The sequence below is a fragment of the Megalops cyprinoides genome, chromosome 21, assembly GCF_013368585.1.
Source record: "Megalops cyprinoides isolate fMegCyp1 chromosome 21, fMegCyp1.pri, whole genome shotgun sequence".
Classification (NCBI taxonomy): Eukaryota; Metazoa; Chordata; class Actinopteri; order Elopiformes; family Megalopidae; genus Megalops; species Megalops cyprinoides.
The window spans coordinates 10,937,394-10,965,309 of NC_050603.1; the positions used below are offsets into that span (position 1 = coordinate 10,937,394).

At 45.4% G+C, this 27,916-nt stretch overlaps 1 protein-coding gene across 2 annotated transcripts; it reads left to right on the forward strand.

The window, feature by feature from the left end:
- Nucleotides 1–244: 244 nt before the first annotated feature.
- On the forward strand, nucleotides 245–27,788 carry yrk (Yes-related kinase). 2 transcript variants are annotated; one of them, XM_036555122.1, is made up of 13 exons: nucleotides 245–425; nucleotides 15,894–15,953; nucleotides 19,281–19,510; nucleotides 20,550–20,652; nucleotides 21,329–21,427; nucleotides 21,897–22,000; nucleotides 22,323–22,472; nucleotides 23,739–23,903; nucleotides 25,460–25,639; nucleotides 25,815–25,891; nucleotides 26,434–26,587; nucleotides 26,966–27,097; nucleotides 27,400–27,788. In XM_036555122.1, exons 3-13 carry the CDS (start codon nucleotides 19,288–19,290, stop codon nucleotides 27,606–27,608), a joined length of 1,596 nt encoding a protein of 531 aa, XP_036411015.1. In that variant the 5' UTR covers nucleotides 245–425; nucleotides 15,894–15,953; nucleotides 19,281–19,287; the 3' UTR covers nucleotides 27,609–27,788. The 2 variants fall into 2 exon arrangements, with proteins under 2 accessions (XP_036411015.1, XP_036411016.1); XM_036555123.1 differs by lacking the exon at nucleotides 23,739–23,903 and adding an exon at nucleotides 24,226–24,381.
- The last annotated feature ends 128 nt before the right edge of the window (nucleotides 27,789–27,916 follow it).

Here is a 27,916-nt window from a genome sequence, read left to right on the forward strand (position 1 = left end):
ACATGAACCTAGCAATGATTCACGATTTTAAAATATGTCCACACATTTTTCGTATCAAATGTTACTCATTGTATGCAGTTAATTTTCATTTTTCCGTGCTTGAGGCTGTAGGGCGCCTATACTGCGGAGGTGGGAGGTGTAATTGGGGGGGGGGGGGGGGGGGTTGAACCGGAGAGGCAGTGCCAAACAGAGCGCCGCAACTGTCGGCGGTTTGCAACCAGTGCGCTTATAGTTCAGCCCCCACTGGCAGAGAGCACATCCGCATCCACTGAGCTAACGTCGACTGAACCAGTGTCCACACATCCTTGACCGGGAGTGGACCGTATAACGCATCGGGTCTGTCTGGTAGTCTTCTGTCTCCTAGTCTGCCTTCCCCACTCGCAGTCCATAGATCGAGGCAATCGACAAAGGATATCCGCAGCAAGGTATGGACATTTTGTGTTTTAATTCTGGTGGTAAATTAGGAGAAACACCGGAATATCTTTACGCACATACAATGTCTTGTAATTTCACAATTTGAATCGGCGGTTAGGTTATTCTAGGCACACTTCTCTTCCTGAGAAAACAGTATTGTACTCCGTGCGTATGTTTGTCACTGAGACTTCCCAGCGCTAAGGTTTGTGAAAGGATGCCTTTGCATTATTCTGTGATCATGGTGCTGCCACAAGCTTAGAGTTGTCAGACTGAAGCTGGGCATTGTTGCGTTTCCCCTGTACCGCGGTATGTCGATTGCTTTTGGGATATACCTCCTGTCTCCCTTAGCCAAAGGACTCACTACCCCCTGGTCGTACATCTAAACTTAACTGGATGAATGGAATAGGTCTGGTCATTCACTTCAACCTTTAAGGAACCCCCTTTCCAGCCTTCTGTTCTCGAGCATGACCGTCTTTTTAAAAAGTATATTTTTTGCTGGGACTGTTAACTTTATGAAGATGCGACTGTGACAGGGCGTGTGAAATGTGCTGTCGCGCGCAAGGCTGGTGGAGGCACTTCCCCATAGCTTGAGACCTGAGGCTATATAATGTCATTAATACAACCGTCTTTGTCCGTCAAGAAAAAAAGAGTAATTTTATATCCTATATTTGTGGGATAATTTCATACAAATAGTTTGATTTTTACATTTAATTTCTGTATGGGCAGCTAGCGTATTCAATTTTTGAACTAGAACGAGTTCAACAGGTGTCAGCGCAAAAAGCGAGGAAGCTAGTGGTGTGGAACACAGCGTAAACCTTAAAATGGTGACTAATACTAATACCCGAAATAACTTAAGGTAGTTCAGCTTCATGAAGATCCTGGTCAGCTGCCTTTCTTTGAGTACACGAATATTGTATTTTATGTTCATCTCTCTATAGAGGATTGACAGCGATTCAAATTGTTCAGTCAGTTGGGTTAAGACACACGCACGCCGTCTTGCATTCTATTCCTTATGTCCCTCAAAATACAGTCCCGAAAGGGGAGAATATGGTCGCGTATGTCAGACGAATAATACAAATTACATTTGTAATGGAATGTACGGTTCTAGATTGCATATAAGAACCCTCAATTGCACCGTTTGTAAAATAAAAAATGTATACAAACTTATTCATCGCCATGAATTGGCCCCTTGTCTTTGCTAGTTCATTAGCATTGAGCAGTGTGGAAGAGCACACGTATTGTAATGAGTCTGGAGGCGTAAGAATTTCTTTAGTTAAAATTCCGCTGAGTGCGTCAGCCATGGCGGCTTCACTTCCAGCACAACGGGAGGTCATTTTGCGGGGAATTTTGTGAATGTCAGGATGTTGCCAGCGCTGCGCTGAAAAGTCAAGGTTGGCACACACCAAACAACGGGACAACGAGTGGGGGTGTAGGTTGTGACCTGTCTGGAGATGTGGGGTACTGTCAGGTCTCAGAACCTCATTCTCTCGCTAACTCTTTAAAGAGGGAGTGTGGCAACTTGCGTTTCAATGTGCCGGAAAGCTTTTTGGAGGACTGTTGGACACGAGAGTATCCTTATGTCACTTGGTCCAATTACCTTACTATCAATCTGTTTGTCTTTGTGTCCTGGCAGTATGATTTAGGGTACAGCATTGATTAACAGATGAGATTGCCATTGCACCCTTCCAAAACATAATAAAAAAGTATCCAACGCTGCTCTACGAGAAAATAACACCTGTGGGAAAGTTTTTGAGTGTGTTCATATTAAAATACTAACTGACCTGAAAGCATGATTTTTCCAGTTAGATGCATTTTTAAAATGACAATTTCAAGGAAAACTGATGATGGTTTTTCAAAGCGTAGCCTTCGTGGCCCTATGATCTGAAGAACTGCAGACATACCCAGGCTGTATTAAATGAGAGCTGCTGCCTTCTGCCAAACTACTCCTGGGCTGGTGCAGTTCTGAGGAATCCAACCCAATCCAGCTGAAATGGTAGCATCTTTCTTTCATGATTTGCCTATTCACAAAGGAATTAAGAGTCTCTTGTCACTCTTGGAAAATGTGTCTTCCTCAGGGAAGTATCACTCGTATCAGGAAGAATACAGAAGAGTCACCAGAGCTGTCAGCTTGTGGTTATCAACAGCATGGATGGCCACTCCAGTTTAAGGCATTTCCAACCAAAAATGACGGTTGCTTGATCAAACCGGGACATTCTTAGCAGTATCCACTGTGATTATGTTGCTCCATGTTGAGAGCGCAGACAAACGGTCTTGCAAAAGGTGAAGGTAATACCTTGCAGGTGATCAAAATCCACTCATATTTTTGGAGTTCGCTAGCAGAACAGTCGTCCTTCATGGAGATGTTAGAGACGTGGATGAACTGTATGGTAATTACCTTTGTTTTCAAACTTACCACTGTCTGCTCTGCTGACTGACCATTCAGCACTTGTTTCACAAATGTGTAAGTGGTAAAAGAGTGGCCCTGGAAAGGAGGAAGCTACAGACTCAATGTGTATTTTCAATGCATCACAGCAAAGCGGGGTCCAGCTTCAACATGGCGGATGCCTTTCATTGTAATTCAGGGCTCTTGTTGAATGATTTGTGCCACAGCTAAAGTTTTCAAAAACCCAGCATGGAAGCATCCTGGGAGCAGTAATGTGCAATATGGGATGTATGGAGCATTACTGAGCCACCGAGAAATTGAGAACTGCCGATTGTCATCAGCTAGGGAGAGAAAGAAAACAGCGAAAGTGATGGCGATATAAAACAGAGAGAGACCTAAAGAGAATAAAAGGCCAGGGAACAGAAAGGAAGAGAGGACTTTTAGAGAAATAGTGAGCTGATTTGGGCCAGTGGCTGCATCACTTCCTGATTTTATACGAGGTCACTTCCTCCCTTTAGCCCCCAGCTGCAGCGGAAGGAAGTGGGGGGGGTGGGGGGGGCAGTAGTAGGGGTTTGCGGCATTGCTGTAGACACAGTTTTGCTCTGTTTTGTGACAAAATCCAGGAATGTAGGAGTTGTGGTCCGGCCTAAATAAACAGATGGAAAAATCACTTTATTCGTAGGCCTGGCAGACCTGTCCATGTGATCAGTACCCAGCACCTCTCTGGTTTGGCAGGAGCAAAACATCCCGCCCAGAACGGGATTGATTTGGAAGAACAAAGCCTCTGGGACAATATCAGAGTCATTTGTTCAACCGTATTTTGGAGACATGGTGCAGTCTCTGTTGCAGTACTTCTGCCTTGACTTTAACAATGGGTACTTGTCTTTCACAACTTGTCCCCTATTGTTGGCCATGCAAAGGGAACATTCTCATAAGAATAATCAGATGAAATCAAACAGTAGTGGGGTGTGCTGAACCTGGATGATTTAACACACTATGACTGCAAATAGAGCAGTTTTTGTCACTCTTTTTTCCTTTGGTCTTTTGTTCTTGCTCCCATCTTTGTGTCAAACCACAATCACTTTTACAGCAAAATTTGCAAAGCTAATTTAAAATGACAACCTCTTTCTCAGGGAATATAGGTACAAGCAGCAGTTACAGATTGTAAGTACAAGCAGAGAATAACTTTCCACAGAAACATTACAAACATATTTCTCTAACTACATGAAAAGTTTAATGGGTTTGTGCCACATTTGAAAACCTACAATTCAACTATGATTCGGCATGTCCCTAGGCAGTATTCACACTGGTGACCTTGTGATTTCGAAGACACCGTCTAAGCCTTTGCACCACTGAACTAACTACTCTGATTATGCATCCAGTGTGTGTCACATTGAGGAATTGATGTCCAAGCATTTATTGTAAATACATTATCGCTGACACAAGAGTTATGACACACAATTTGCTGAGTACGTAGTTTGGTTAGGTCTTCTCATCAACTGCACACATAAGTTTCGGTTAATTCAGTGAATTTTGTTGGATTTTTAAAAAAAATTTTCCACGAATACCTGCAATTTGATCAGCTCTAATGATCATACTGTTTCACTTTTGAAATTACGGTTCATAAAATCTGGGGGCTCCCAAGTGGCTCGGCCTGGTGCACTGTGGGACCGCTGACTGTGTGCGAGCGTATCGCATGATTTCACCAGTTCTGCTTCAGTGGGTCTGCACAAGCGCAGCCGCAAAAGCAAGTCTGATGCGGACATTTGACAATTCCAAGTTTAGGGTGCACAAAGGAGGGAGAAGACAAGCCATAAACTGATAAAAGTCTGCCCAAAGATCACGCATGCAGTGGTGCATGATGGGCTTGTGTATTTGTCCCCCGTGTGTCTTCTTATCTGCATACTGCTAGACTTGGCATTTGGTGTAGGTGTTGCCATCAGCGTGGGAGACAGTAAAGGAAGAAATCAAAGGAGAAAGCATCCATGCAATGTAATGTAATTAATGTAACCCAATATGGTGGAATAAGCGAATATGCAAAATTTGTTTTTATGGTGGCAGAGAAAGAATCAAATCAGAAATAACAACAGGGTTCCAGCAGATGAAATGTTAAACGTCGCTGTAAGCAGTGGTAACAAGGGCCAAGCACGATGAGGAAATGGCTTTCACACCACAGAGCCATGTTTGATCACACAAAGCTGCCTACAGGTCTGTGCAATATAGCCAAATATAATTGCTTAGATAAGGCTAGGAAGTCATTTTGTTTCACTCAGAAATAATCTGTGAGCTACATTTAAAGAGGTGCCAGCAATGAACAAACCAGTAAAAGTCAGTAAAAAAAAGCCTGGGTAGGAAGAGATGTCATTTATTAACTACACATAAGCTTGATCATAACTGCCAAAATGGGTGAATTGTGTATAAAATTTCATTCCAATCACCCCAGATTTTGCAGGTTTTTGATCAACTGTGTGGACTTAATAGATTTTTTTTCTGAAAATAATCTGAACAAAAAATAGGGTTCCATTTGTTCTTGACCCCCTAATGAATAAATGAACACCCATACCTGTTGTTTATGGTTCCCAAATAATAAAAATCTAAGGACAATATGGTTCCAGGTCTTCTGGTGTTTGGCCCCCAAATAAAGCACACATTGATGCTTGTTTTGTGTCCATCCTGGTATTGCAAGATAGCTACAATGTTTGAGTGCTCCAAGGATATTTTCATTTATCTACATCTGCATGTGTTGTACAAATTGGACTTGTGTGTTGTTTTATAGTATATGTGACAAATTAGTATTTTTAGTGCAAGATAGTCAAATTTCTGTTTCAATCATTCCTGTCTTTTGCACTCTAAACAACAACCTTACAGCCAAGGACTTGGCGCGATTGGTGTATCTCAGAGACTAATTCCAATTCCTCACAAACAGGCCAGGGCAAACAGCTCAGATGGTCCTTGCTTAAATTCCCTTGTTGAGGCCTTCACAATGATCATGTGACTTTTTTTCCTTTTTTGGTGCCAGGTTTGTCTACATCATCCAATTTTATCAGTTGTTTCATGTTTCTGATAGCGAGAGATAGTATCCTTCCCATATGTAGTTTATATATTACTGCTACAGGCTATGATATGTGACGCCGGTCAGTTTGTAGGTAGATTTTGCAATTTGGTTTATCATACTACACTACTATAGTCGTGAATTGGAATTTTTTTGATTGATCAATTTGACTTATTGCAATTGTGACAATTGATTTAACTCTCTGATAACTGCCTCTGCCCCCCAATGAAAGGAGTTGTATGAAACTCCAACTCTCTGTGTAAGTAATGACTCACTGCAATATACATTAACTAACAAATTCAAGCTAAAAAAGTTCAAAATTTTACTACTATATTACTTTTGTACATAATCCATATCGGTCATTATTTTAGTCCCTTTCTGCTGATTGTATCTGTAGTAGCGTTCTTTTTTTACTTCAGAAAGTTGTGAGGGTCTCTGTTGTTTGCTGTGTTTATGGGAACAGAGGTATGTTTTTGATCCAGCAAGCAGGATGTTGTCAGGATTTTCCGCCATTTTGATGGCTCATTTATGCCCCACATACCTCATTCCCATGTAGCACGTATGGGTGAGATACAATCTCAGCTGTTTTCAACCACTTCCTATTTGTATTTTTATTCTACTGAGCGGAAACTGCTTTTGACCAAAAACAAGTGTTTGTTCTCACTACAGGCTCAGCCCAGCGGCCTGGGTTCAATCCCAGTCAGTGTCATCAGCAAATAAAGACCCGGACCGCACAGTAGAGGACCAAATTAGCTTCGTTCTGCCTGGGGTAGGGGTGGGCTTGTCGGCAGGGTTTCCTCGTCTCTCCTCTGCTCCACCTCTAAAGGTTTGTGAGGTGCCTGTTAAGTCACTCAGAAATGTCGGTAGGGATCCGCGTATCCTCCAACTGGTGTGTGCCCCTGCTGTGCAGCATTGGAGGTCTTGTGGTGTGAAGGATAGCCATTGGCTGCATCTGAGTGTATTAAAGGATGGCATTCGCCTCTCTTCAGTGCCCCTGTGCATGCAAAGATGGTGTATGAAGAGCCTACTGTACGATTGTACATTTAAAATTCGGTGGAAAAAAAGGAAAGGCATAAAAAAGGCATAAAAAAGCAAAAGAATAATTGTTTATGGCAGTGAGAACCTTCACTACAAACTTGCTGCAGTGTTTTCGTTAAGAAAAGTGATTGTCAAAAGTATGAAATCAGTAAGTCCATGAGCTACGCATAATAGAGCTGGAGAACTTACCTTTAAACTGATAATGATCCTGAACCCTTTGTCACGCGAAGTATACTAATGCACAGTTATTAACTGCACATTAGCAGAGACATCGTCAGTTGCTAATGGATAATCCTCATTTAAATTGTGATGCTTATTAATTATGCTAGGCAGTCAAAAACAGATTCAGGTTCATTATCAAATAAATTTCACTTCTTTGGTTTTCCCTATTTGTGGCAGACTGGCAGCCACTGTGTGAAATACCTTGACTGATTCTTTCAGTATAGTTTATTTACTGCTAATGTAAAGCTCCCTAACCCACACTATCAAGCCTAAGAATGTGTATAGTGTTGTGTTACCAAAGGTGAACTTGTATCCCACATTTTTACTGCAAATGCAACAAATTGGACTGTTTCAGTATAAGAGACTTAATCCTGGGGTTAGTTAGTTAGATAAACTAGCTATGCTGCGTTATCAGTGATTCACTGATAACGCAGCATAGCTAGTTTATTATGCGTTATCAGTGATTCACTGATATGAATCATTCGTAGTGTTTTGCTACTGAGAGCAAAGTCTTTTGATTGGTTTGCATGAGTCAGTGATTGAGAGCATAGTGTAGCTCCACCTGTTGTAGGATTTATTAAGCCTCATACCCCCATCACTACAGTAAAGGTTTTTTTTCTACAGTAAAGGGCAGAAAAGAAATTGTGGAAAGTGTTCAGAAGGAAACCCTGGGTCGCTGTGCATCAGCACTGCTGTTATGTCAGTTGCCATAACCAATGCTTTAGCACTGTAATTATTTAAGTTGACTTAATGAATGCATTGGAAGCTTCAGTGATGGGAATTACTATCAGTTCAGTGATGGGAATTACTATCAGTATCTCTCTAGCATTTCTGGAAAGAAAGCTACCTTTATGGTTTGTTCACACTATGTAAATAGTTATCCTTGTTGCTTTTAATATGGCCAGTTTAAACACAGGATTATTATGAATGGGAATGATGACCACATTTTTCAATCCTGGTAGAAGCTAGTTCTGAAAAGGCCTAGTATGCTAATGAGCAAGTTCCAAGGTTCCTGAGACCAGGAGCATAGTTGACCATTAGCTGCTAGTAGCTGTAAGCATCAGTGGCTAACCAGCTTGGAAAAACCTATCTTGTATTTTTTTTTTCTTTTTTTTTTAGGAAAAAAGTGTCAGAAATGTAACTGAGTTCAGTTCTTCAGACACATGGAATGCTTCTATAATAGGTGTCCATGTGCAAAAATACACAGTATTAGTAATTTTGATTCAAAAACGTGCAATGTAAATAAAACCTTAATGAGGTCGTATACTTCCCTGTGTCCTGGCCTTTCTAGATATTTTTAGACAAAATCATTCCCTTGATCTTTTATCAGGTTACAACCAGGGTCCAGGTCTGATATGGATTGGTATGGATTCGGCTGGAGCCAGGTCCTGCTGGAGCTCTTCTTTTTTAGGCTTCATCTCTCCCTCTATCTCTCACTCTCTCTCTGTCTCTGTGTGCCTCTTCAGCCTCCCTGGAGGAAATGATGACATATGGAAACAGGAAGTCACTCTTCCTGAGACACCTGACTTCCTGTATTCCCAGGACAGTTTTCCATTGTTCTCTCTCTGCCTCTCTCTCTCTCTCTCTCTCTCTCTCTCTCTCTCTCTCTCTCTCTCTCTCTCGCTCTCTCTCTCTCCCTCTCTCAGTAGGTCTGGTATTTGAGTGTGTGTTCGTGTGTGTGTGCGCGCGTGTATGTGTGCGGGCATGTGCGCACGTGTGTGTGCGTGTGTGTATGTGTGTTTGTGTGCATGTGTGTGTATGCTTGCCTGTTTGAGAGTGTGTGAGGACAGCACAGTGACAGCTCACTTCCCTGTGTCCTATCACTCCTGCTCCACTCACAGAGTGTTTCCTGAGGGGGGAGGGGGTTTCCCGTCACAGAGTGATCCAGAGGGACCAAGACAGAAGGGGAGGGGGAGGAGAGGGAGGGGGAGAGGCCGGGACAATGGGAGACTGACTTTTAAAATCGCTTGTATTTAACACTACAGGACAAACACAGGAATAAAAACACCATACACCACATTTGAGAGGGAGGACAGGCACTTCAGGCAGAGAAAGAATGATGTGAAAGAGAGAGAAACGATGACAAAACGGACTACCAGTGGTGCGGATGTGCAGGAAAAATGTACGTGTGGAGGGAGGGGGACAGGCGTCCACACCAAAGTGCGCTAAACAGTACCGATATCCATGCAGTCCTGGGGGGAGGGAGAGGGGAGGGGGATGGTGTTATTGCTATAAAGGACTCCCTCAGGCCCCTGTTTATCTACAGCAGATTACTCAGGAAAGGGTGTGTCCATCCGTCTGTCCAGCTGTGAACATTCCTGTACGCCAGTTTCTTGTGTGGCAATGAGATGTCTGTGGTACTGGATGGGGCTGTGTCCCTGTCACTGGATGTGTGTATTTGTGGGTGTGTGTTTGTTTGTCTTTGAGTGTCTCACTCTGTCATCATTACCGTTGTCAACCGTACCCATCCAAATGGGATGTCGTAGAAGAGACTCTGCCCCAGCTCTCTAGAGAGGAAGAGAGGAGAGCTCTTAGCAAGCCTAGATAAAAAAAAAAAAAAAAATGTGCCCAGCAAATCACAATCTGGGTGAGCCCTAGGAAACTAGTCAGCTGTGGACCGCTTGGAGAATGCATTTGTTTGGCTTAATACACTTCAATGTTTTTTTACTTACAATAAACAAGACATACTCAATGTTTTGATGAGGGAAAAATCATTTTTATTGAAAAAGAAAACAGAAAAATCCAACTTAGATAAGTGTTCACCCCCCTGAGTTATTTTGCATTTAGCATTTAGTTGCTCTCCCTTGTGCAGCAATTACAGCCTCAGGTCTTGTGTGGTAAGTTTTCACAAGCTTTTCAAGTTTTCCGGGTTTAATTTTTGCCCATTCTTCCATGCAAAACTGCTCCAGTTGTTGCTTGTTATGTGGGGACCGGCAGTATACAGTAATGCTCAGCTTCTGCCACAGATTTTCTCTTGGGTTTAACTCTGGACTTAGCTTTTAGCATCAAGCCCGCACAACTCAATTTCTATTTCATCAGACCACAAAATTTTCTTCCACATTGTCTGAGAGGTTTCAAAATATGTTTTTGTGTAGCCCAGCCAGGACTTAATATGACATTTTTTATAGTATGGCTTCCTCCTCATCACCTTACCAATACAGCCCACATTTGTGGAGTATTTAAGCTTAATTGTTGTCTCATTCACAGTTTCTCCCATCTCAGCCAGGAAACGTTGTAGGTCTTTCAGTGTTATCCTCAGCCTCTTGGTTACTGCTTTGACTAAAGGCCTTCTTTCTTGGCCTTTTTAAAGGACAACCTGGTCAACAAAGATTCTGGCTAGTTTTGTGGGCCTTTCATTTCAATGATAATTAATTCAGTGCTTCATGTGATACTCAGAGCTTTGGAAATAATTCTCTGTCCCTCCCCTGACTTTTGTCTGTCCACAACTCTTTCCCTAAGTTGTTGGGAAAGCACCTTTGATTTCTTATTTCCTCATATAGAATGCGCAATGGTGGGACCTCACACAGACAGGTGTATTTAACCAAAGACAGATGGGTTCAATCAAAGATGTTAACCACTTCAGTTACACACAGGTGGATACCATCCAACAAACTGTGTGAATTTTGAAGGCAACTGGCTGAGCCAGAGCTTATTTAGGGGATTTATTGCTAAGGGGGTGAATACTATTGCAGTGAAGATTTTTATTTATTTTTTTATTGCTTTAGTTTTAATTTTAATTAATTTGTTTTTTAGCCTCCATTTTTTAGCACATTGAAAATATAGAGCAGGTTGTGTAGATCAGAAGAAAAAAACCCATGTAAGTACATCAAAGTTTCAGCCTATAATACAACAAAATGTGATAAAAGTCTAGAGGGGTAAATGCTTTGTTCAGGCACTGAATATATAAAAAAATATATAGACAGTCATAAAATAATACTTAAAGTATTTTATATATATTTTTAATAAAACATACATTTATGTATCCATCTGCTTTATGATGGGATGAGGCAAGGAATTCAGAAAGGATGGAATGATAATTTTGGGAATTTGGTTTGGTTTGGTATGGCATGGCATGTGTTTCTGCAGAATGACACCATTGCAAAAAGAAAAACATATGAGAAGAAATTCAACAATAAAAAACATATTTATAGATATATGTGAAAATACTGTGTTATATATTAGATGAATCAGATATGCTCCTTTCATGCCCATACAAAAATGACATATATTTTAAGACATTGAGAAATGTGTTGTTCAACCCAATAACATATTCCAAATACATTTAAAATATATTCATGCAGCAATAATTTACATATTTTCAATATATTGATTGAGCTGAAAAAATATGTTCTCTAAAACATAGTCTTACTATATAATTTTTACTATAAATTTTACTATATAATTTTTGTATGGGTGTATGTAATTACATGAATGTGCTGTGAAATTGCATATATTGTAAAATACGTTCTGTTGAATATCCATATATTAAATATAAAAAAGACAATAACTGATGTATTTTTGATGTGTATATAACAGAGATTTTGGCATATTAAGATTACCTACCATTTCCATAATGGCCGTCTGTGCTGGATCTGTTTGAATGCTGTATCGCTGAGTTGTATCTTGATGTACTCTAGGTCAGGGTACATTCACAGTCATTGTTAAGTGTCTGAGAATACCCATTCTGGATCCTGTAAACACAGTGACAAATATTGTGTCTGTGTGCTCCGCCATTCATGTGAATGGCAACTCTTCAGTAGGCTAGCAATTCTGTTGCGTCAGAGAGGTAGATGTGTCGAAAATGAGCTGATGTGTTGTGGTGTATTACTGTGACTGATAGTATCAGTGTGTGATGGTATGTCTGGGCGTATTACAATATCTCATTGAGTAGGTTGATGTGTCTATTGTGTGTGCGTGTGTGTTTCTTCCCCTGGGTCAGCGTCTCTTTCTCTCAGATTCTTTGCCTGCTTGCCTTTACATCTCAGTGTATCTCTGTGTCATGGTATGTGTGTCAGTGTGTCTCTCTCCGAGTGTCTTGGTGCCTTGGAATGTGTGTCAGTGTGTCTCTCGCCGAGTGTCTTGGTGCCTTGGAATGTGTGTCAGTGTGTCTCTTTGTGTCTCAGGGCTTGTGGGTAGACCTCAGCTTGTCTCTCTGTCAGTGTTTCAGTGTACGGAGTGTGTCAGTGTGTTTCTCTGTGTGTAGGGTCTTTTAAAAATGAAAGAATTAACAATGGTTCCCAGTTCTGTTGTCATCACACTGTCTCTTACTATGATTCCAATACTATGGTAATAGTCAGCGTTGTTCTATATCAAATTACAAGTTAACAGATATTGCGATAGTAGCTGCTTTCGGCACTGTGGGGTGGGTTTCCACCAGTTGTGACATGTTGGCTTAAAACGTCTTTCGCAATAGTGTAATTTTTGAGCAGAAAGGCAAAGTTACACCATGATTGTAAAGATGCAGTTTACAGAAGTGTGAAAATAGGATCTAAGGTAGAAATGAGAAATGGCGAGCAGAATAGGACAGAGAAGAAGTAAGCAGCGCAGGTTAACATGAATGGCTGTGATTTTTGCATATGTCATTATAAGAGGGTAACCATTGCCCTCTTTTCTGGCAGCTTTATTTGTGCTTCTTCTGTTGCCATTACTTTGAATCAGAGTATCAGAGTTAACATATCAGTGACCTGAAAATCTTACAAGCTGCATATGAATTTAACTGTTTAGTCAAATTCATATGCAGAGAATAAATAAAATCATTGCTGGATTTTATTTGCAGCGTCGAGCAGTGTATTTACTTATCAGAAAGACAAACTTTGCGTTCATCCCCATTCTAATTATGTATATCTATTCACATGGATAACTGCAGCGCCATATCGAGGGTTCAAACTTGCAACCCTCTGGGTTGTCCAGTTTTTGCTCGTCTGTGTGTTGCTTATCAGGTAAAAGTCCTGTTTACAAATAGGGATCTTAATATCCCTGAAATGCAGTATATTAGAGTGTTTCTTTGTGGCAGTTTGTATTGTGTGTTATTGTGTATGTCGGTGTGTTAAGCTGCGCTGGGTGTCACTGTGCTAGCGCATGCAGCACATGTCAGCGTGTTAAAGACGGGGTGTGCCCTTGACGGAGTGTTTTTTGTGTGTCGGAGGGGAGAAATGCTCAGCTCTGCTCGTGGCTCCTAAATTCACCAGCAGTGTCCCTGATCACGTGTTAATCTCTCTGCCTCTGAGGACTACCTGATCTCCACATGTGTAACAATCCTCTCGGCTGTATTCTTGGCTGTGTTTATCCACACTACCCTCAAAAGAGACTGTAACTGTGTACCTTTGAGAAGCAACTGAAGCACAGGGCTGATTCCAACCAACCGGCAACCAGCACACACACTCACACACACACACTCACACATACACACACATACTCACACGCACACACGTACACACACGCACACACACGCGCACACACACACACACACACACACACATTCCAATACAGGGCAAACACCCAGATAGACTTATGGGCAGGATGGCCACACATACACATACGCACACGTGGGGAAACATAGACACCGTTCTCAGAAAGCATACTTTCACTTCATAATTTTTTTTTTCAAAACCTTTATGGCTTATTGTTGCCATTTCCCTGTAGTTATTTCAGCACTTCCTCACAAAGATAGGACAAGACAGGTAGAGGGAGCGTTAAGCAAAAATAGTTTAGAAAGAGAAGTGGCGGTGAAGTGAGGTGTAGAAAGATTCTCCCATGATACATCACATACAAAATGACCACAGCCTTGGGGCTATCACCTAGTTTGGCTAGTTTGATTTCAATCATAGATGACAAAGATTAGACAAAGTGCACCCTGGAGACATCAAAGCAGTTTCATTTTTCTATAATGTATTTTAGCTCGTCTTATGGGTTTTTCTAATTTGTTATTGAGTAAAGTGTGTCGTTTTTTATGCTTTGACGCTCTTTGCTCTGGATTCGAGCACAGGCTGTGACCATGTCCACACTCACAGATATTCACAGACACACACATACACACAGGTCACACGTTTATTTCAGTGGTTTCTGTGATAGATCAGCAGATGGCAATCACCAGAGCATCTAGCAGCCATGGGGAAGTACTGAGACTTCAGCAGAAACGGGTCAGTTATTCCCTTTGTTTCCCACAATGGCACTATAATATATAGTCAAAGCCATTAGTCGTATGATCATTCGTGCCATCCTGTACGGCTGCTTGCCTAACTGAATGCACTTTTCGTAAGTCACTCTGGAAAGTAGATGTTACTGTAAGTGTAATGTGCGTGTGCTGTGTGAGAGAGTGGGCGGAAGGTGAAAGGGAGTGAGAGAGGGATGTGGAGATTCTGTTCTACAGGAGGTCTCGGACCAGGGAACAGGCTGAGAACAAAGGCCGCCACCCCGTCCGTTTGTGTACAAACTCCACCGGATCCACAGCAGGGACCACTCCCACCCAGAGAGAGAGAGAGAGAGAAAGAGAGAGAGAGAGAGAGAGAGAGTGTATGTGTGTTTGCGTGTTTTTGTGTGTGTTTGTGTGCGTCTCCATTTCATTGTGTGTGTTTCCTCCCTATTGTGTGCCTCTGGACTTAAGCCAGCTGGGAATGAGAGAGAGAGAGAGAGAGAGAGAGGGAGAGGGAGAGAGAAAGAGGGAGGCAGCAACCCAAAGAGTGAGAGTGTGAGACGGGAGGGAGTGACTTTTAAATGGCCTCTGTAGAGCATAACCGTTTAATAGTTCACAAAAACACGTTACGTCAACTGTCCACCTCATTCTTTCTGTCCAGCTAGAAATCGTAGATGGTGATAAGGTAAATATGTCGAGGAGCAGAAAGAGAATGCGAGGGGCAAGGGGGGCGGGTTCAGGAGAGAACTGCAGCTGGGCTCTGTTGATGGGTTCCCTGTCCTTGGTCCCGGTCAGTCCAGGAAAAAGGGGGGGGTGGTTTAGGGGGGGGATCAGAGGGGTGAACAGGAAACCCTGGCAGAGCTGACTTCCTGTAGCTCCCCTGATGGAGGGACAGATAGAGGGAGGAGTGTGAGTGTGTGTGCGTGCCTGTGTGCGCACACGTGTGTGTGTGTGTGTGTCTGTTATATCAGAGTCTCTAGGTGCAATATGTAAAAGAGGGACATGTCTCACACACAGTCACACACATACCCACACAAATACCACAAACACCTCTGCTGTTTCCATGGGCAGTGGGTCTCTGGCATTACGGGCCCTCTTCTGAGCTCAGCAGCAAATGCAGAGAACATGGTCATCTTGCTTAGCAGCACAGAGGAGTGCCGTTGTTTCCGGAACTTGCAGTTCGGCGGCAAAAAAGGAAGTCTGACAGGAATTGACCCCCCCCCCCCCTTCCCTCTTCAATGAACGAGTGTGTGATGAGTGTGAGAGCCACCCTGGGACTTGCCCCTTGACCGGACGAGACCGGACCATGCCCAGCAGACTGATTTCTCCTGGGGTCCTGTAGTTCTCCTATAGTTCTCCTGTGGTCATATGGGCTCATAATGGCGGCCATTTTGAACGCAGAGGCCCGGTCACCCTGGTCATTGACATGAGGCCTTTTGTGAACTCCCCCCCCCCTCCTGTGGATGAAATGAGAGAAAAGAGGAAGCAGAGAGGCATGGCATGAAGAGAATGTGCATTAACCCTGCATCCCCTCATCTCTGTCCCTGTCTCCCTGTCTCCCTGTGTCCCTGTCTCCCTGTCTCCCTGTCTCCCTCTCTCCCTGTCTCCCTGTCTCCCTCTCTCCCTGTCTCCCTGTCTCCCTGTCTCTGCAGGTGGTGCGGCCCGACGGGTGCTGGGGGACCAATGATCTGACACTGAGGCGAAGGAACCTGGTGAGAAACGGTTGCTCATTTCATCACTTTTACACCGTGGAGGAAGAAAGGAGGATGGGGGTGGGGGGGGGGGGGGGGGGGGGGGGGGAGTGGTTAGTGAGAGGAAGGGAGTCAGAGTGAGGGAACAAGAGAGTCAGAGTCAAGCACATAACGCGACTCAACAAAACTGAATAAAATCCCCAATTAGGGTGTGGACACACACATACACATAGTGGCAGTGTAGCATAGTGGTAAAGAGGAGGGCTCGTAACCGAGAGGTTTCTGGTTCATTTCCCCGCTGTGGCCCTGCTGCTGTACCCTTGGGCAAGGTTCTTAACCCACAGTTGCCTCAGTAAATATCCAGCTGAGTAAATGGATAAAATGTAAAAATTGTAACATATGTAAATTGCTCTGGATGAGAGCATCTGCTAAATGACAATAATGTAATGTAATGTAGACATGCACACAAATGCATGAAACAAACCTGGGTCCTGCTGTGTCCTAAAGGACATGACACTATGGCAGATTACCTCTCAGCAGTGAAAGATACTGAGGATGTGTTTTGACTAAATATTCCCTCCTACAGCCTGGGAATGGACACGAACACAGGTGATCCAGGCCACGTAGAGAGGGCAGGCTCTGTTCACGTCACAGACTCTGAGAGACAGAGAGAGGGCTGCACTAAATCAAAAAATGTGACGTACAAGGAAGTAAGAGCCAGTAACTTCCCAAAATAATACAAATCTAACCACAAATTCTTACCCTACAGGTAAATTACCCTTTATCTTAGCAAGGAACATAATGTACGATAACAACAGCCTGGTGTCTTCTGACTTGCCACAGGTTGAGAGACAGTAGGTCAAACTAGCACATCATTCACAACATGTATTTCCTCTGCTAGTCATTCTGTTACATTACTTATTGTCTTTATGCTCTCTTTTTTAAATTTAACAATTCACTGAATAAATTCTTAGCGTTTGTAAATGATTAGATGTAGGAATTTTACTGCTCTTGTTTCATCCGTCTGATATGTTTATGCTTTGGCAATAAAAATGCATGACTGTCATGCCAACAAAGCAAAATTAAGTTGAAACAGAGACATTTGGAAAGAGGGAAAGAAAGAAACAGGAGGTGAGGGGACAGATGACTCAGCTAGGAAATGGTGAGACCAGACAACTATTGGGATTGATTCAATATATTTTGTTTACAACTGACCATCACTTTACTATTACAGTAATCATCATCACAATGACCATAATAATGGTTTTGAACTTGTTTACATATTCATCAGTTTAAATGTTAATTTTTTTGTACTGTATAATACAAGGCCAGCATTCTTTTTCTGAACGATTTGGATTTTGAACCCAAAACACAAAGAAAGTATGACTGCTATCAGGTTCTAAGATATGATGCACCTCAAAGGGCCTACCTCTTTACGGTCAGAGACAAAGCAGAGACAGGTCTTAACCGTGTTCTGGTTCAGTGTCTGCAGGTTTCTCATTGAGAAAGGCCGGCATAAAAAAGTAGCTTCTAAAAGCGGAAATGCTGTGCGGTTTCTGAGAGCCAGGTGAGGTTTTTCACTTTTTGAAAAACGCCCGTAGTTAAAATGAGAGTGAAGGGGGGTTTCGAGAGAGGGAGCGAATGAGAGAGAGAGAAACGGAGACGGTGAGAGTCAGTGTATGTGTGAGTTGGTTTCCTGTTGGTAAGCCCCCCCCCACCCTCCACCCCCCCTAAAGAGTGGGGCTGGAGAGAGGGCTTTCACTTAGCTCAGCTGAGGGGTTTCCAAAAATCTCGCTCCTGTCAATGATTCAGCAGGAAGGCTTATGCCTTACTGTCCCTCACCTGGAGCTTTTATAATGTTTTTACTGACATGTAACCATGAAGGGCACATTTAAAAAAATCCTGCTCAGCAACTGAGTACGTTTCACAGTTCAAGACTCCTAAAGACACATACAGCCCTTGGGTGGTACTTTATTTATTCAAACTGGATTTTGTAGAATTACTTGCTAGCAATAAACACAGAGATTTTTCATTTTTGTTTACTTTCTTTGTAAATTGTACACCTACCCCACCCCCTGCAAACCGGGGTTTTTCACAAATATTCGCCTTTGACTGCAGATATCTGGTGTGGTTTCCTATAACTGTTTAATTTGGATTGCAAACGAGTTGGGGAAAGCCCAAATTTGGTCGCCGGAAGTGTTGTTTGAACTGGCAAAGTGTGACCTCAAAACATTTACTGTTATCAACAAATGCAAATTAAAAGCATGTACAAACTCAAAGTTCCTTCCTCTTTTCTCTTCTTCTTAGCAATGCTCCCTATTCGCTCACTGATATCCCCTTCATCCCTTTCTCTCTCTCTCATTCTCTCACAAATACTCCATTGCTCCCTCTCTGTCTGTGTCTCTCTTTGTTCCTCCTTCTCCCTCTCTCTTTCTCTGAGTGATACCCCTTCCCTCCATCTTTGTCTCTCTCTCTATCTCAGTGATATCCCTTCCTTCATCTCCATCTCCATATGACTCTTCCACTTTCCACCCCTTTATCTTTCTCTGTTTGTGTCGGAACTTCTATTCCCCCCAGCCTGCTTATTGACTCTCTGGACTGTATGTATTGGGTGAGTTTGGAAGGGAAATTGAGGGGGGGGTGATGTCACTTTCCTCTGGGAGAGCTGTGGTTAGGGGGGGTGAGGGGAGGGGTCCCCAAGGAGAGGGCAGGGCAGAGCTACACCACTTCTCTGTGAGAGAGAGAGAGTATGTGCGCGTGCGTGTGTGTGCGCACGAGAGAGAGAGAGAGAGAGAGAGTGTGTGTGTTTGTGAGAGAGAGAGAGAGAGAGAGTGAGAAAGCTTGTGTTAGCAGGTTGTGAATGAATGGTAATGAATGAGTGAGTTACAGAACATGTAAGTGCAAAAGAAGGAGTGACACTGAGAGGAGAGGAGATTACAGTGTCAGTGAATAGAGGAAAAGGCCTGAGTCAGAGCCACAGGTCTCAGTTCTGTTTAATTCAACGTGACGCAGTATTTTTAGCCATCTCATTCCGGGTAATGACATGAATATTAGAACAGGCACAAGGAAGTCCACAGTGCCTTGCACGTGCGCGCGTGTGTGTGTGTGTGTGTGTGCGTGCGCGTGTGTGTGTGTGCGTGTGTGTGTGTGTGTGTGTGTGTGCGTGTGTGCGTGTGTGTGTGTGTGCGTGCGTGCGTGTGTGTGTGCGTGCGTGCGTGCGCGCATGTGTGTGTGTGTGTGTGTGCGTGCGTGCGTGTGCGTGTGTGTGTGTGCGTGCGTGTGTGTGTGTGTGTGTGTAAACACGTGCGTGTGTGTCTCTCTGTCTCTCAGTGTGTCCTCTCTCCTTAGTGTCACCATGGGCTGTGCTCACTGCAAGCAGAAGAAGGCCAAAGCGGCTGAGAGCTCGACACCTGCGGCATGCAACACGATGGGTGCATCAGAGCTCTCTGCCACGCCCCGATACGTGCCAGAGCCCACCCAGCCGTCATCCGGCGGCCTCATCCCTGACTTCAACAACTACCCCAGCACCACAGGCTCCATGGGCTTCTCCTCCAGCACTGCCCAGCCAAGAGTCACAGGTTAGCCCGCCGTGCAGCAGCGTAGCACAGTGGTCCGGAGCAGGACTCGTAAACGAAAGGTTACCCGTTCAGTTCCCCACTGAGGCCCTGCCGCTGTACCCTTGGGCAAGGTACTTAATGCATAATCTGGATAAGAGCGTCTGCTAAACGCCGATGATGTAACGCACGCATGTGTGTGCGCTTGAGTGTGCAACGTACTTTGAGTGGGTGTCTGCATATCTTCATGCATTGTTCTTTGCATGCAAATGTCATTTTTGGTGCGGCTGTGTCACTTGCCTCTACAACCACACCAGGGGCCGTATGGGTTTTAGGGTTCACTTGTTCACTGCGCATTGTTCATCTTTGCACATCTGTATTTATAGCTATGCGCATGAGAAGTCAGTGTTTGTGTCTGAGTATTGATCTGTCTCCTCTCAGTTATCCGAAAAGTTGCAAAATGAAACTGTAAAAAAATGGAAGCGGTTATAATATTGATTTATATCAAAATAGAGGGATTATTACAAAGACAGTAGATCCTCGCATTTTGTGGTTTCCGTTTTAGAGAGACTCCTTTCCTGAGACATTCTAGAGATTCCTACGGATTGAAAAAAGCACCAGTTCTCTGCTGTGCTGTATTGTCCCATTATGAAAGACACACAAAAATACTTAAAACCATGAGCAGCAAGTTTGTGAATGGTGTTAGTCTATTGAATAGCAATTACTGCTTGTCTTGTGTGTGTAATTTTGTTGAATATATTCTATACTACTATATGTCATGTATATATTGTAATAATATATGAAAAATATATTTTCATATAGTAACATATATACATTTTATGTCCTGTTTTGTGCATGTATGTATGTTTGTGTGTGTGCACACATATGTGCGTGTGTGTGTGCGCGCGCGTGTGTGTGTGTGCGTGTGTGTATGTGTGTGTGTGCGTGTGTGCGCACATGTGTGTGTATGCGCGTGTATGTGTGTGTGCATGTGTATGCGTGTGTGTGTGTTTGTGTGTGTGTGTGTGTGTGTGTGTGTGTGCGTGTGTGTGTGTATGTGCAGGCGGAGGGGTAACACTCTTCATTGCCCTGTATGACTATGATGCTCGCACTGAGGATGACCTCTCCTTCCAGAAGGGCGAGAAATTCCACATAATCAACAACACGTGAGTCGCTCACTTGCGTACGCATTTTTCTCTCTGAGCAACAGTGTGAGCTAGTGTGTGAGTGTGCTGGTGTGTCAGAGCGTCTCTGCAAGTGAGTTTGTGTGCACGTGTTTCAGAGTTTCTCTGAGTGGCAGAGTGACAGTGAGCGCGTGTGCATGCCCCTGTGTGAGAGAGTTTTTCTCTACAGTACCTGTCAAAGTTTGGGCACACCTACTCTTAGAAGGGTTTTGCTTTATTTTTACTATTTTCCACATTTTAGAATAATCGTAAACACATCAAAACTATCTCATGTTTTAGATTCTTCAAAATAGGCAAAAATATTTAGAAAAATTACATTTTTTGGAAGGAAATTCATACATCAACTTCACTATTTTTATTTGTCTAAGGAACAAATTTCATGCATTTAGGTGTAAGTCTTTAGATCAAAATGTCTTTGAATGCATGTTTCCCATTATCATAATAAGGTGTATCCAAACTTTTGACTGGTACTGCATATGGCAATATCACAGAGCACATACATACCTCAGACAGAGCTTGAGGTCCAGGACTCTAAAGCTGCAGGTGTCGTGCACAGTGACTATATGTGGGGCTGTAGCCTAATGCTAATGCCCAATTTAACAAGACTGAGGTAACAGTGGCTAATCAAGTGGTGCTAAACCTCTTTTCTCTCCCATAGGGAAGGGGACTGGTGGGAAGCTCGCTCCCTGGACACCGGGAGCACCGGCTACATCCCTAGCAACTACGTGGCTCCGGTAGACTCCATACAGGCAGAGGAGTGAGTGCGCTGGTAGTCAGAGCTGACAGTCAGACTCAGATTAAGTAGTGGCTGCCTGAAATGGCTGGTCGTCACGCACGCATCATTGCCCCTGTGAGACGTGATTAATGGTCACCCGCAGAGTTATACGCCTTCCCCCCACTGAGACGGGGCAGATAGTCAAGCCCAGAGTTATAAATCACCACTGTGATGTTGGGCTTATTGTTGAACCCAGAGTAACAGAGCCAGGAAGCCTCACACAGGAGATAGTCATTCTCAGAGCAGTATTGCACCAGTGAGATGGGAAAAATAATTGCACAGTCTCACGCATCAGCTATAAGGCGGAATGTTGATGGCAAAGTATTGAGGTATTCACTCCTTCTCAGGTATTGAGGTATTCACTCTCTCTCTCATGTATCGCGGTACCCTCTCCTTCTTCCTCCCAAGTATTGAGGTGTTCACCCCCTCCCGCCTGTGCCCATGTCCCCAGGTGGTATTTTGGGAAGATGGGGCGCAAGGATGCGGAGCGGCAGCTGCTGGCGCAGGGGAACCCGCGTGGGACATTCCTCATCCGCGAGAGCGAAACCACCAAGGGTGAGCGGCATCCCCGTCAATCGATAAAACCAGGAAATAAAATAGTCTATCAATCAGTGTCTGAAGCGGCAGTGTATCCAAAAGGTTGCCGGTTTGATTCCCTGTTGGGGCACTGCTGCTGTACCCTTGGGCAAGGTACTCAACCCAGCATTGCCTCAGTAAATATCCAGTCGTATAAATGGATAACATTGTTCAAACATTGTAGCCTATGCACGTCACTCTGGATAAGAGCATCTGCTAAATGCCAATAATGTAATGAAGCAGACACAATCGACCAGTGATTATAGAATTATCAGCATTATTTGTTACCTGTCTTTTTCAGGGGCATACTCTCTCTCTATCCGGGATTGGGATGACAACAAAGGGGATCATGTCAAGCACTATAAGATACGCAAACTGGACAATGGTGGCTATTATATCACCACCCGCACACAGTTTGACACCGTGCAACAGCTGGTTGAGCACTATACAGGTGAGACCCGAAGTACATTACATTAGATGGCCAGGTATCAGGCATTCTTTATTGATATTTTGGATTGCTGTATTCAACATTCAGGAGCTGTCTGTAGTGTGGAAAACAGACTGGGGATAAATCGTTCATGAATTGCACATTCAGAAGGCTTGGTTCCCTGTGGTTTCTGTCTTTCTCTCAATGTTGCTGGTTTGGATCTCTGTGCAGGTATACAGGTGTGTGCATTAGCATCCACATGTCAGAGTCCACAGGTATGAGTGCCAAAAAGCAGGGGTCTTACAGGTGATGCGGGTAGTGGACTTTTCACAAGCAACAGCGCAGAAGATGTAATCTCAAAACCTGGCACAGCTGCAGAACCTCTTTAACAAAGTGACTATCAACATGTGGTCACAGCCACACCCCTCAGTTCTCATCCGCTGTGTGAAGTGTTTTGTGCCTTATCATTGTAAAACATCACAAAAAAAAAGGTTCACAGTGCCTCAGAATGTTCAAAGTTAACACTCCTGCTGTCCATCTCTGCTGATGCTCACTGGGCAGCCATCTTGTCTCCCGTCGCAGCAGGTAAAGGGACTGCAGCTGCACCTGATGGCTCAGCCAGCACACAGTGCTATTCTTTGGCGAATGAATACGCCTGAAATTGTGCTTGAGCGCTTTTTCTGCAGATGTGGTGTCCTGGTGTGTGTGAGTGTGCGTGTGTGTGTGAGTGTGTGTGTGTGTGAGTGTGCGTGTGCGTGCGTGTGTGTGTGTGTGTGTGTGTGTGTGTGTGTGTGTGTGTGTGTGTGTGTGTGTGTGTGTGTGTGTGTGCGCGCGTGTGTGTGTGTGTGTGTGTGTGAGATGACATTAGATTGGGGCTGATGTCAGGTGAGTCATCTTTGGTTTGTCTGCGTTAGCCGATTCTGTCTGCCTGTCTCTTTGTGTGTAACATGTCTGCGCCCTCTTCTTCTCTCCTCTGTCCCTCTCGGTCTCATTATTTCTGCCCCTCTTTTCCTTCTTTGCTCTGTCTGTCTTTCTCTCTGTCTCTGTCCCACTCTCCCTTTCACTCTATATATATACCTGCCCTCTGCCCTTTTTCTTGCCTCGTCTCTCTCTCTCTCCTTTCTGTCTCTCTCTCCCTCTCTCCCTCTCTCTCCCTCCCTCTCTCTCCCTCTCTCCCTCTCTCTCTCTCTCTCTCCCTCCCTCGCTCTCTCTCTCTCTCTCTCTCTCTCTCTCTGTCTCTCTCTCGTGCACTCTTTTTTCTCTTTCCCTCCCTCGCTTCCTGAATCATAGAGCGTGCCGCAGGCTTGTGCTGTCGATTGATTGGCAGCTGTCGCCGGGGAATGCCCAAGCTGGCGGACCTGTCAGTCAAGACCAAGGACGTGTGGGAGATCCCGCGCGAGTCTCTGCAGCTCATTAAGAAGCTGGGGAACGGGCAGTTTGGGGAAGTCTGGATGGGTAGGAACCACACGGCAGTGTGGGCTCGTTCCCGGGGGGGAGGGTGAGGGGGAACGGGCCGTGCAGTCCTTCCAGGGAAACAGGAAGTGGACCATTGTGCGATCGTGGGGCCTATCACTGCAGACTGTCTGCGGACAGGCCCGGAGCGAAGCGCCCTACATCCTGATTTACCACCTTCCTGGGGATGCGCCGTTACCCCCTAATCCCCTCCCGCTCCCTCCTCCTTCCCTCCCTCCCTGCCTAACTCCATCTCTCCATCACTGCATGCCACTCCGGTTCACCTCACCCCTCTCCCTCCACCTCATCCCCCCCCCCTCCCCAGGCACTAACGACGGCCTGTGCTACTTCCTGACCAAGGCCTGCCCCAACTCCACGCCCCAGACGATGGGGCTGGGGCGGGATGCCTGGGAGATCTCCCGTGACACCCTGCAGCTCAACCGCAAGCTGGGACAAGGCTGCTTCGGGGACGTCTGGATGGGTGAGAGACGCCCGCTGGCAGCCGGCAGCCTCTGGAGCCTGTCCGGTGCCGCTTCCAGTGACCAGTGCCTGGTCTAGCCCTGCTTACAGTGTCCACCGCTGTCCAGCACTACCTCCAGTGTCCAACGCTGTCTTCAGTGTCCAGCATTGTCCAGCACTCCAGTGTTCAGCTGAGCCTAGCCCTGTCTCCACTGTTCAGCCTGGTCAAGCCCTGTCTCCAGTGTTCAGCCTGGTCTAGCACTGTGTCCAGTGTCCAGCACTGCCTAGCCCTGCCTACAATGTTCAGTCTGGTTGAACCCTGTCCCCAGTCTTCAAACTGGTTCAGCCCAGTCTAGTCTTGTCTCCAGTGTTCAACACTGTCCTGCACCGTCTCCAGTGTTCAGCCTTGTCTAACCCCGCCTCCAGTGTTCAGCCCCTGCCACGACGGCTCTAGTGTTCTGCAGCCTACAGTCACGTCTGCGGTACACACCGCCCAGCATCGTCTCACCCAACGCCCACAGTGTCCAGCCTTCCATCCTCCATGTTCCTCTAACCCATCTCTCCCCCCTCCCTCATCCTCCCTAACCCCTCCCCTTCCCACTCCCTGTGCTCCTGCATGCTCTGTGTACCCTGTCTGCTACACATTACTGATGTTGTAGTCCCACTCCAGGAGTGTCCTGTGTATACTGCACTCCATTCGAGTTCTCCTGAAAGGTCCAGAATCACGGAAACAAGCACAGCCATTCAAATTCATTTACAATGGCATAGAATAGACCCTTTTTATCAGCCCCAAATGGAAAATATGTATTGCTGTAGTTACAAAATATAATACAAAATTGGTTTGGTGTTTTTTTGGCCCAATCGCAAAGGATAGGGCCGAATAATTCAAAGTCCATTGTCCAGAAAACAGGGGCTTACATTTTCTATAAGTTGTTTTAATGCAATTTATAGAAGCCTTTGAGCTGGATTCTTATTGATCAATTTTTTTTCTTCAATCACGAGCTGAAATGGAGGGAGAAGCAGTGTACTCAAGCGTCCTGGAGATCCAGAGGTGTTGGCTGTCAGACTCACTGTTGCTCCCCTGCGCCCCCGTGTGGCAGGTATGTGGAACGGCACCACCAAAGTGGCGGTGAAGACGCTGAAGCCGGGCACAATGTCTCCGGAGGCCTTCCTGGAGGAAGCCCAGATCATGAAGCGCCTCCGCCACGACAAGCTGGTACAGCTGTACGCTGTGGTGTCAGAGGAGCCCATCTACATCATCACTGAGTTCATGAGCCAAGGTGAGAGTCACCACACCCTGACTGCATACACACACACACACATACACACACACATAAACATTTACACACACACACACACAGACACACACAAACACACACACACAAACACACATACAATCTGTATGCTATACAGACTCACAGACACAAACTATACTCCCTTGTGTTCACCTTGCAGGAAGCTTGCTGGACTTCCTGAAGGATGGAGAGGGCAGGAATCTGAAGCTGCCACAGCTGGTGGATATGGCTGCACAGGTAACTGCAGTACTCACGGCTCGAATGCCACGCCTCACCTCTAATACTGCCACACCCCTCTCATACTGCCACACCCCTCTCATACTGCCACGCCCCTCTCACACAACAACACCCCTCTCACACAACCATGCCCCTCTCACACAACCACGCCCCTCTCACACTACAACACCCCTCTCATACTGCCACAACCCTCTCACACAACCATGTCCCTCTCACACAACCACGCCCCTCTCATACTGCTACACCCCTTTCATACTGCCACACCCCTCTCACACAACCACGCCCCTCTCATATTGCCGCACAACCAGTCACACAACCACACCCCCTAACACAACCACGCCCGTTTCATACCGCCACACCCCCCTAACACAACCATGGCCCTTTCATACCGCCTCACCCCCTTTCGCACATCCGCACCCCCTTCACATATCCGTGCTCCTGCCATACTTCTCAAAACCGCAGATCCTGCTCTGATGAAAATGTAAGCAGCCAGTCAGCGATCCAACACCCTCTGTGCATGTTTCCGTCTCTCTCTCCTCCAGATTGCAGCCGGAATGGCCTACATAGAGAGGATGAACTACATCCACCGAGACCTGCGAGCCGCCAACATCCTGGTGGGGGACAACCTGGTGTGCAAGATCGCCGACTTCGGCCTGGCGCGTCTCATCGAGGATAACGAGTACACAGCCCGGCAAGGTGTGTGGCCACAGTCAGAGGGAGAGGTCAGAATGCAGAGGGGGAGAGACGCGGAGGGAGGAGAGAGCAAGCCCAGACAGGAACTGCTTCAGCTGTGCTAGATGAGAAATTCGAATCAGATTCTTAGTCTTAAACCCAACTCATCCCTAGAATATGAATGGCTATAAAATGCTTGCCATCACTGGTAGTGGTAGTGTTGTGGCTGTTGGTGGAATGGGTGGCACAGTCCCTCCAGGGACACACCAGTTAGCAGCCTGTCCTTTGACTTGACACCACCCTGTGGTGACCTGGCCCCAACCAAACAAAGTAGCATTGGGAGGTTCTTGGTGTGTTTCATTTCTGCTCTGTTTCATTGAGGCATGTCTCTGTGTGTCGCAGGGGCCAAGTTCCCCATCAAGTGGACAGCCCCTGAGGCGGCGCTCTTCGGAAAATTCACCATCAAGTCTGATGTCTGGTCCTTTGGCATCCTTCTGACAGAGCTCATCACCAAGGGCCGCGTGCCTTACCCAGGTACACACACATACACACACACACACACACACACACACACACACACACACACACACTCATGCACACATACGAACAGGGACACACACACATATATACATTACTACATGCACAACGACACGTACATGTATGTACTGTATATACACACACCTACATGCATGGACACACATGCATGTAGGTGTGTGTATATGTGTGCGTGAATGCGTGCGTCTCCTCACCTGTGTGTGTGTGTGTGTTTCTTCCCTTGTGTATATGTGTGCGTGAATGCGTGTGTCTCCTCACCTGTGTGTGTGTGTGTTTGTCAGGGATGAATAACCGGGAGGTGCTGGAGCAGGTGGAGCGGGGGTACCGCATGCCGTGCCCGGTGGGGTGCCCGGCCTCCCTCCATGACCTGATGCTGCAGTGCTGGCGGAAGGAGGCGGACGAGCGCCACACCTTCGAGTATCTGCAGAGCTTCCTGGAGGACTACTTCACCGCCACTGAGCCGCAGTACCAGCCCGGAGACAACCTGTGAGGGGAGGGGGCCTGTACCGCCCCCCCCCCCCCCTTCCTCTCACCACATGCAATGAAGAGTGCCTTGGACTCCAAGCAGCTTGGTTCTTACCCCTCAGTCTCCTCTGACTATCTGCCTCTTTTCCTGTCTCCCTTTCTCCCCCTTCCTTTCCCCTCACCCTCTACCATCTCTTTCTCTTTCCTTCTGTCTACACTCCTTTTCCACCCTCTCTCTTTTTCCCTCTCTTCCTGCTTTCCTTCTTCTGTTTTTTTCTCTCCCTGTTTCTTTCTTCTTGCTTCATCCTTTCTTCAACCCTTCTTCTTGCCCTC